The following is a 10726-nucleotide window of genomic DNA, read 5'->3' as shown; positions in this document are numbered from 1 at the left end:
AAAATTTTAAAAAGTTTTTGGAAAAAAAGGGGTGATCTCCACCATCTGCTTTCTTATGGTAATGCACATACTGGGGAAATCCACAGTGATAAGCAGACAACTCAGCAGGTCTATTCTGATGCCTCACGAGTGGGCTCTCAGTCAGTCAGGCTGGAGAGGACTTTCCATCGTTTGGGTCAACCTTGCTGTGATCTGTTTGCATTTTCCCACAACAACAAGTGCAGCAGGTTCTTTGCCCTGATCCCTCCTCCAGGGGAGTCATCAAGAGATGCTATAGTCCACTTTTGGCCCTCCAGTCTCATTTACATTTGTCCCCCGATACCTCTAATTCCCAGGTTTTTACAAAAGGCACTTCGGTTAGAAAGCGCTGTTATCATACCTCTCAACCATACTGAATTCCTCAGTGTTTACCAGTTTTGAGAGCAAAATATTGGGGTGTCACGAATTCCTGAGTGCCCCCCTTAATTTCCCAGTCTTTGTTTTTTTTTTTTTTTTTGGAATTTGCCACTTTAAATTTTTGACTGATGTCACCACGGCATGCATCACCAGCCTATTGGGGCGTGCGTGATGAAATCATCTACTGCCTATTGGACTGAGGGAAATAGGGATGGTGAGCAGCATAACAGGTAAGAGGAAAAAACAATTTGTATGGCTGGCATTATAACTCAACTATTTTTATTTGTCTGGTGTGTTCAACTATGCCGGTTCTGATTATTCAACCATTGCATTGCTTATCTGTCTGGTGTTGTTCACGGCAGTTGCTGCATTATCGTGCTACATATATTTAATTATGTTGGCTTTTAGTTTGTCTGAGTTGGCTGGCTACATCTGTCTGGTGTTGTTCCCAGCAGTTGCTGCGCCTACATTATCATGCTACATGTATTTAATTTATTTACCTGCATTATTGTGCTACATATATTTAAGCTTTTAGTTTGTCTTTGGCTGAGTTTGGCTGGCTATATCTGTCTGGTGGTGTTCACGCCAGTTGCTGCACCTGCATTATTTAATTATGCTTACTTTTAGTTTTCCTGAGTTAGCTACATTTTATTCACGGCAGTTGCTGTGCCTGCATTGTTTAGTTATGCTTGCTTTTAGTTTACCTGAGTTGGTTACCTTTGCTGCTGCATTTTTAATGTTCACGGCACATGCAGTGCTACATGCATTTATTATGCTGACTTTTAGTTTGCTGGCTGTGCAAGGTGTTTATCATGATGTGATACATCAGGTTGCAGTCTAAGTGTGTAGTTGGCCGTGCAAATTAAAACCGTTGCTGCTTCATTCAATGTGCTGCTGGCAAGCAAGTGATCTGCTGTTGCTGGATTCCATTCACCCATTGCTGGTGCATTCAGTTAATTTATCTGCCATTCCTGGATTCCATTCACCTGATGCTAGTGCATTCAATTCATTTATCTGCCATTCCGTTGCTGGTGCATTCAGTTCAATTATTTGCTGGTGCATGTTGTTTGGATTCAATGCTGGTGCATTCACTTGTTTATCTGCCATTTCAAGTTGTTTGGTGTGTGTGTTTCAAGTTGTTTGGAGTGCGTGTTTCAATATCTGACGTTGCTGGTGCATTCAATTCAATTATTTGCTGGTGGTGCAGTCAATTCAGTTATTTGCTGGTGGTGCATTCAATTATTTGCTGGTGGTGCATTCAATTCAATTATTTTCTGGTGGTGCATTCAGTTCAATTATTTGCTAGTGGTGGTGCATTCAGTTATTCACTAGTTGTGTCTGTGTCTGTGTCTGTGTCTGTGTGTCTGTGTGTGTGTGTCTGTGTGTGTCTGTGTGTGTCTGTGTGTGTGTCTCTGTGTGTGATGCCCCAGGTAGATATATTGGTTAGCTGAGGTTACTCAGGCTCAAACCCTGTATTGGGTACAAGGAGCAAGAGCCTGAGTTATCTACCCATACCATCACTTCTGATTTGAAGGAGAAGTTACAGATATCAACTGTACACACGTTCACAAATGTCTGGAATGTTTGGCTCATACTTTTGGTCTGTTTGTCTTACGATTTGGTAGTGTTGCTCCCTCACAGCAAGAGGTTCTCTGATTTGATTCTCTGCTGAAGTGCCTTTTGTGTGAAGTCTGCATGTCCTCCCTGCATTTGTGTGCGTTTTCACTGGGTGCTCTCTGGTCTCCTCCCACAATGCAAGACATACATCTGGAGTGTTTCTCCCTGTGCCTCTGCTGAAAATTGTCTTCGTTCCAAGTTGGACTTTCCCAGTAAACAAATGTTAAATAAAAATAAAATAATTTACAGTTTTCTGGCAAGTCATTGAGAACTGAGTTCACAAAATAATGATAGTCATTTAAGTTTCAGTCTTCCTATCTATCAGGAAACACATGGTAACACATTTTATTCTAGCAACTTCCTAAGATTATAGAAGCAATGTTTAAAATGTGTCCCCGGTTTTGGGCCTTTGTCCCGATTTCTTGTGCTGCACAGTTCTTCGTTAAAGAGAAGATTAGTGCTGCTTATGCAAAGTCTACTTGCATTCTTAATAGCACAACAGGTAGTATACCTGCTTTTACTGCAGAAGGCTGTGGGTTCTACTCCCACAGGATGTAGATAGATTGCTGATACTGTACTGTGTTGCATTTTTAAAGGGGGTGGATGCTGCAGTCCTGAGAATGTCCTCTTTTGGCAAAGATACCTAGTAACTATGAACGTGTTATCAGTTTGCCATCCATTCCCTATTGAATATTGCTAGCTTTTCATTTTTAATGTAACATAGGCAATATATTCTTCAAGGGCAACAGGCAGTTTACTTGTAGATGAAAGTAACAAAATATAAAGTTGTTTTCTAGCAGCAACCTCTTCATTAGTTACAGATCTCTTTAATGTGGAATTATTTAGATGACTTCTGCAGAGATTATGCAATGTGCATATTTACTGATACTGGTGGATTGTAGAAGTTTGAGTAGACTTTTTATGATGGAAATGTTCTGAATAGGGCATTTTTGTCATTATTGGTTCATGCATTTTGTTTAATTGCATATTGGAAAAATGTTCAAAACAATAAATTTAAAATGCGCTCTAACAAGTGCACTGTATTATACAAGGAATATAATTTAATACAGTAAGGAAGGTGTATCCAAGAATACATGTATGTTTCGTGTGCAAGGGACCTATGATTTGAAAACAGCCCAAAGGTAATCTTTATCAGCCACTGGCCAGATGCATTTTCTTTGGATGTGGGTTTCAATGCTTCAATGAATGTGAGTTTCAAGGGCAGAGAAGTTTTAATGCCAAGTCTATTTTCATTGCGAGACTGTATTGCTGCTTTGTTTATCAGATGTCTATTCGTGTTTGTGGTATAACATGTAAAATAAAATCCAAATAATCATTGTAGAAGTAAACCAGTGTGCACATTTCAGTTTTTATGGTAAATGGGGTGAAATAGCCAAGTAATGGGACATTGGAATGACTGCAAGGGGACTCTGGGTTGGGACTATATTTGTGTTCTCTGTTCAGTTTGCATTTGAAAGTTGGTATCCCACAATTCCATTGAGGGTGAGTGGGATAATGGTGTATGCAAATTTTATGTTAATCAGTGTACAGATTTGTACCTATTTTCATGGGCCTTTGTCCAGATTTTTGATGTTTCCGGGTTGAGAGGTATGACTGTTATCCTTATTGCCCCATTTTGGCCTCGTCAAGTGTGGTTCACTTTCCTTTGGTCTCACTTTCGACATCCACCCTGGATACTGGACCCAAGTCCAGACCTTCTGTCTCATCCCAAGGGGTTAGATCACCTGGACATTACAAGCCTCAAGTTGACTGCATGTTTCTCCAATTCCTCAGATAGTTAGACAGCCCAGGCTTCTCCCCACTAGACTTTTATGTTCCCACAAAGCCTCCATTAGGAAGATCTGCAAAAGTAAATGGAGAAGATTTTCTGCTTGGCTCTCCAGAGAGAACTGGATCCCTTCACTGCTACAACTACTGCTTTCCTAGAGTTTTTAACATCAGTTTTTCAGGAAGGAGCTGTTATCAAAATGCAGTTAGCAGTATCTAATTTTCATTCAGTTGAAAATGCTTCTTCATTAGCTCCTTTAAACTTGTGCAAGGCCTTTCTTAAAGCTACTTTTTTTTTTGCTTAGGCCCCCAGTGAAGGACCATACCTCACCCAGGGATTTGACAATTATACTACAAGGTTTAACTCGGAACCCCTTTGAACCTTAAGCTTAATCCAATTTCATTTTTTTTCCTGGAAAACTATTTTTCTGGTGGATATAATGTCTGTGAGATGAATTTCTGAACTCCAGGCTCTCTCTCCTAAATTTCCATATCTCATCTTCCACCAAAACAGAGTTACCTTGCGGACCAATCCATCATCCTTGCCTAAAGTAGCCCCAGAGACAATTGTTAATCAAGCCATTAATTTGCCTGTTTCATTTTCCAACTTTGCTAACAAAGGTTAATACACGCTTCATCTTTTGGATGTACATAGACAACTCAATTTTTATTTCTGTAGAGCAAAATATTTCAGAAAGTCAGAGCAGTTGTTTCTTTTTCTCCCCAAACACATTGGGTTCACCAGTTTTGAAAATTACCTTAGCCAGATGGCTTACTGTTTGCATTTCCTTTGTTTACAATCAGTGAGGTCTGACCCTATCCAGAACCCCAAAAACACACACTACCAGTTCCATAGCTACATCTTCCACCTTCTGGTCTAGAACTTCTGTTAATGACATTTGTGCAGCAGCTACCTGGTCTAATTCTTGTACCTTTACTGCTCATTTCTAATTGGATTTGACTTCCAGAAACAAGGCTGCCTTTGGTTCTGCAATACTCAACTTGAGGTTCTTAACATGGAAAACAGTTTTACTAATTGCTCTAACCTCTGCAAGAAGGGTATCTGAGTTGCAGGCTCTTATGTTGAGTCATCCCTATCTCGTTTTCCATAGGGAGAGTTTCTTTGAGAACTAATCCTTCTTTTATGCCTAAAGTAGTATCAATGTCTGTCTCCCCATTTTTTTCCTGAACATTAAAATGACAGAGAAAGGATACTCCATACTTTGGAAGTCCTCAAACAACACTGGTATTATCTTCACAGAAGTAAATCTTTCAGATCTTCAGATGTTTCATTTATTTCTTGTGAAGGTGACAAGAAAGGAAAACGTATATGTCAGAACAGACCAAAATGGTTGTCTAAGGCTATTAAACTCATCATAACAAAAATAAGCCAGGCATGGTTAAGGCCCACTCTACCAGGGCTTTGACTTCATCTATGGCTTTTTGGAAAGGGTTGGATTCTAGACGTATTCTGGAAGCTGCTACTTGGTCCTCTGTACATACGTTTACAAACCACTATAAGCTTGATTCCTTGTCTTGTTCCAGATCAAGCTTTGCTAAGACATTTTTCCAGGGACTTCTGGACTCCTCCTTCCACCTCACAAATGGAGTTGGTGTAATCTACCCATATAACTAAGGCTTTTGTAGTAGCGATTATTTGAACATCTCCTTTTATTGTAAGTTTACTTACACAGCTGTACATTTAATTCATTAGTGAGACATTCTGTTAGGTTTTGTTTGAATAGTTACATGACTAGGAGACAAATTTATTTTGTAAGTGAAGGTGACAGTGGGTAAGAATTTTATCAGCTTGGGTTTTGGGAAGATGTAATCAATGTCCAGTTTACTCTAGAGAGGTGAGATTTCAGTTTGAAGACGATGATCTGTGGTTTTGGTCTAAATGTGCTAAGGTTGGGGTTGTTTTAATGATGCATCACAGATATTGAAGGTAGCAGGGCTGTGGTGGATAGATGTGCTGTAGATGTTGTTGGGGTGGTTGGTGATTAGCAGGCCAAGGAGGTGAGTCAGGTTCTTAGAGAGTTAGGCTGTGTGGGTTCTGTAATGAGAAGGATTAGGTGCAGATCACTTAGAAAATCTGTAATTTCATTCCTTGCTGTACCTAAGATGTTAAGGATAAAATTACCTTGACTAAATAAGAACAGAAACAATGAGATTGTGGTATGAATGAGTGTATGGAATTTATAGAATAAAGATGGAAAAGTGGATAGGATTTAAGTATGCAAAGTGATTTGCTTTTGACAAGTATTTGAAGTGGTAGCCAATTAGGATTGGTGTCCACTTCAGCATTAGCTTGGGAAACAGTAGTGATTAGATGTGATTTGTATATTATAAAGGTCTCCTCCACTGGGTGTTTCACTTAACCTATTGTCAAATATCATAGACTGGCAAGATATGATGGATTTTAAGATGGTCAGATTTGAGCTAGGATTCTGTCAAAAAAATATATCAGGGCGGTGTGCAAGGAATAAGCTAATGTGTTCAAGCTTATTTCTTTTTTTTTTTTTTTTTAAACAATTTTTATTAAATTTTAATAAATGCATTTACAAGATGCATCAGATATCTAATGTACAACAAAATATAAACAGTAAACTATATCCAACATCCACAAGAGGATATAACTAATGAACAGCCATTAATATTTCTCTAACTTTTTTAAGTTTTTGACATTACAATAATCTATGTGTATGATTTGTGGTTCTGTTATATAATGTTTGTAATTCCATATTACATACACTTCCAGCTAAACAGATAAATTCAGTAAAAAGAGGATTACTCTTGCTTTTCCAGTTTGTTGTAATAACTTTTCTAGCTATGGCCAAAATTGACCATAAGAGGTTCAAGCTTATTTTTTATACTGTTAGAATTTAGTAAAGTATCCCCCAATGATCCATTAGCTAAATTCTTACTGCTAAATTATTGTTACTGAATTGTCAATATGCGTTTTTACTTAACGTGTTAACCTGATATGACCCTCTATGCTTAAGTGCCTCTCTTTGTTGTTTACTTGAACACTGGTCAGATTCAGAAAGCAACGCTCTCTGTTAGACCAATGTTGCACTGTATGCAAGTGGAAACTGAGGGAATCAAATGCATAAGTATAGAACGGAGTCTGGTAGCAGCTCATAGCCTTAATCCTCTGTACTTTAGTGCTATAATTGGCATAGTTTTTTGTCACTTGGCATGATCAAAGTTCTTAATGGATATTTGAGGCAACGTGATGAAAACTTGCAGTGAACAAAGTGACAGTTGCAGCCAGTTTGCTGCAGAGTTACTCTTGTAACTGAAAAGTAGTACACTAATTTAGAAATGTTTTCATCTCTCAAGTTGGAATTGTTCTCTGTGGTCAACTAGTGTTTTAAAATTCTCTTAAACTTGCTTGTGTGTTTAGTTTTGGAATCAAGAATATTCCAGATAACATTGTGCTGCAGACATTGTCAAGCAGATCTGAAAGTGACTCTGGAGGCTGACAAGTTTAATTTCTCTGCTTTAAAGCTATTCAGAATTTTTTTAAAAATCTAGAATTTTTGTTGCTAAAATATTATGCTTTGTTTTCATAGTGCATTTTTTTGTCTGTGTTGATGAGAAAGATGTTTGTAAATTGGCAGCTTATATTCAAATGTTTGCAAGATCAAAATGCACAGTGTATTGTGGCTTACTTTATAATTGAGCATAAAACTGTACTTGAACTGAGATGATATCCTGTATAGTTAAATTGTGCCTTACTTAGTTCTTATATTCATGTTGCACCTTGAAACGTCAAATTATCATTATGGAAGTTTTTACTGCAAATTACTTTTAATATCCGATATTATTTTCTAGCTTTATAATGCAGTAATTGCCATGGCTTTTATTTGTTCACAGGTTAATAGAAGGTGGTCAGCTAGAAATTGTGACGGGAGGCTGGGTCATGACTGATGAAGCTTCGTCTCATTATTTTGGCATGATAGATCAGCTGTTAGAAGGACATCAGTGGTTAGAAATTAATTTGGGTAAGTGAGGTAAAATATTTTAGCTATGTATTTGCTGGGAAGAGTGGAAATTGCAGTGGAAAAAGTGTGTTGCGTGAGTAGAGCATATCACACAGAGGTAAGTGAAGTAGAGTATTTTGAGAATGCATCCACATTCAAAAGTTAAGTTGTGGAAGCTTTTTAATTAGCAATAGACCAGCAATTGTAAAAAGTATTTAGCTTTACCTTTTTTAAAAAGGTGCAGTGAAACTGAACGAAACTTTGCAAGTTAAACTAAATTAGTATTTAAAACAATGTAACTGAAATAAAACTTGCTGGCTAAGCTGAACTGGAAATTTAAAAGTGAAGTTTTGTAATATAACATACCTGATCTAACATCACATAGTATTTTCACAGGTACAAAGCATGGTAAAGACAGGAAAAATGCATAATTTAATATTTTATTGGAAGGAAACCTGTGATATATTGAGGAGTGGATCTTATATCTGGTGGGGAAATGTAATATTTGTGTTCGAGAAACTGCAGGTTAGTGGAAGAATGAGTTGTTGCGTCTTTCGGCTTTTCCCGGTTAGGGGTTGCCACAGCGGAACTCCGGTCCGCCAATGATTGGCAGTTGATTTTTACGTGCCGAGTTACCAGCCCTGACGCAAAACCTTCAATGAAGGTACGCCCATTCACGCATATCTCCATGCAGGAGACGCTCTAGCTGAGAGTCGAACTGGACGGCGTCTTACTGTGAGGCGACAACGCTACCGCAGCACCACCACTGGTCCCTTTAACAAGAAATACCAGCAGGCAAAGTAATTGGATTCCAATGTGCACACGTTCCTTTTTAAGGCTCGACTAAGAGCAGTATTGTAGAAGTTATTGAAGTAAGGATCCAGAGGAGTGTATCCTGTGTGAAGATGAGGCAGTTTGAGGCCAGAACTTTTGGCTCTGAGACTGGAGTCTGTATGGAGAGGTTCTGAAACTAGTGTTAAGTGCTTGTAATGGAAACATGAATTTGTACAAAAAAATTGAGGGACATTTTCTTTTGTTGCTTATCCAGAACATGGAATTGAATTTTGGGACTATTTGCACTTGTTTGCTTTGTCTGTTGGCACCTGAGCAGAGTATTTGCATTTTACAGCTGAAAGCCTGGACTATTTGCTGTTCATTCTTGTTATTTTGCTGAATGGACTTGTTTTCTTGGTGTAGCAAGCCTAACCTTGTCTGCTTTGTTCATTAAACTACTTATTTTCATTTGAACTGTGGGATGTCTGCTGTCTAAATACCACAATTGGTGGATGTGGCAGGCAGTTAAGACATTAGCTGCAAATTCTGAAGCTCCAGTTCCATCTGCTACTTATAAACATAGAGGAAATAATTCCCTGTAGTGAGTTAATGATGTTTCTCCCCTTTCTTAACCATTGGTGCTCTGCTCCACATTTGGCCCCTTGGTCTTCTGTATGCTTGTCCTCCAACTCCCCTAATTCCCAAATTTTTTTCAGAAAGCAGCCAGGTTGGAGAGCAAAGTTGTCCTCATTGCTCCTTACTGGCCTCGACAGTTTTGGTTCCCCTTCCTTTGGTGTCATCTACTGGAACTCTGCTATGGACTACCTATTTTTTTTTTTTTTATTTTGGCTCTGCAACTGGACAGGTTAATGCAAGCACTCCCACTCTCTCAATCTATTATTTTACCTATATATCCAACAGTTCACCCCTCCATTCCATTCTACTATACTCCACACATCACCTACAGTTCTTCTCAGCTGCTTCAATCCACCAGGTTACTGACTGGCATATGCTGAAGTGCAGCACCAGTACCTGTTAAAAGAAATAGATCTAGTTACATCATATATTGTTAGGCCACATACCAAACAGTAGTTCTTTATCAGCACTGTACTATTATGTGTATTTATCATTGTGCATAAACTGAAGACAAAAACTTGTACAAGGTATCATACAATGTTAAGCCTTATCTGTTCTCTAGAGTATGTGTCATCATTGATTATTATTGCTGTGAATGTTGCAAACCAGGTGATTACTGTGTAATGTACTAAATATCCCAAGGAGCCAATGTCAAATCAGGATTGTAATGTTATGTTATACTGTTATTCTGTAAACATTGTTTATTTTCTGCTGTCCATGTTAAACCTTGATTACTGTCTATGTAATTGTTTATGTGGAGCTTTTCTCCTTGAGCCTCCTCAGAAAAAGGACCCACGTCCAGTCGGACCATCCTGGTAAACAAATGTAAAATAAATAAATGTTTTGTAGCACGTATTTTACAGTTCGATTTGTAAGTGAACTAAGTGCGTAACATAATTTAGGAAGTGAACATTACACCCTCCACACTGTGAAGTTTCTGTTTTTTTTTTTTTTTTTTAATTGTGGTCAGACCCCCAGGGTTTTAACATTAAGAACACTGTAAAGGAGATAATGATAATGGGTTCAAATTGCTTGCAGTTATTAAGAAGGGGGTAAGTTGAGCAGACCCACAAGATGCTGAAAGCTTTATCACACTAGTGGAAAGAATTTTGTGTTTTGAGAATTTGAATAGAAATATTTGCTAAAATGTTAGTACTGTGAGTTTAATGAGTAGGAGCTATGTCTTCTATATTTTGTAAATGTGGCAAGCAGGGAGCATATTCCTAAATGCTGTAGTGACCAGCAGGAAACTGATAGTCTGTGGGAACTTGGTATTCAAGCTCTTATGCAGAGGAGGAAAAATGTCCACGAATAAAATACCTTAGGGAAACCAAGAACAAATGGATGACCAAGGTAGGCTGCCTTAATTAAGTTATGGTGGGATGTCGGTGAAGAAGCTGGGCTACCGGTAAAGCCTTGAGAAAGGCTGTGCGTACCCGAGCGCTTGTGTTTGAAGGCTGATTAAAGCCTTTAGAAAGGCTTAGTATACAGGTTGTAGTTCCGGCTGGTCAGGTCGCCTGGTGAGA

The 10726-nt window shown here is 38.4% G+C and overlaps 1 protein-coding gene across 1 annotated transcript in view; it reads left to right on the top strand.

The window, feature by feature from the left end:
- MAN2A1 (mannosidase alpha class 2A member 1) overlaps positions 1-10726 on the top strand; it is a gene marked incomplete in the record, with an annotated part of 1886421 nt that overhangs the window by 562765 nt on the left and 1312930 nt on the right. Inside the window, 1 exon segment of the mRNA XM_044064270.1 lies at positions 7684-7811. Coding sequence (XP_043920205.1) covers positions 7684-7811 — 128 coding nt within the window.

This window comes from Protopterus annectens, chromosome 2.part2 (assembly GCF_019279795.1).
Source record: "Protopterus annectens isolate FY-2018-M chromosome 2.part2, PAN1.0, whole genome shotgun sequence".
In the NCBI taxonomy this organism is placed as follows: domain Eukaryota; kingdom Metazoa; phylum Chordata; order Ceratodontiformes; family Protopteridae; genus Protopterus; species Protopterus annectens.
Note: the sequence above shows the minus strand (reverse complement) of the source record. Positions and strands in the feature narration are given on the sequence as shown.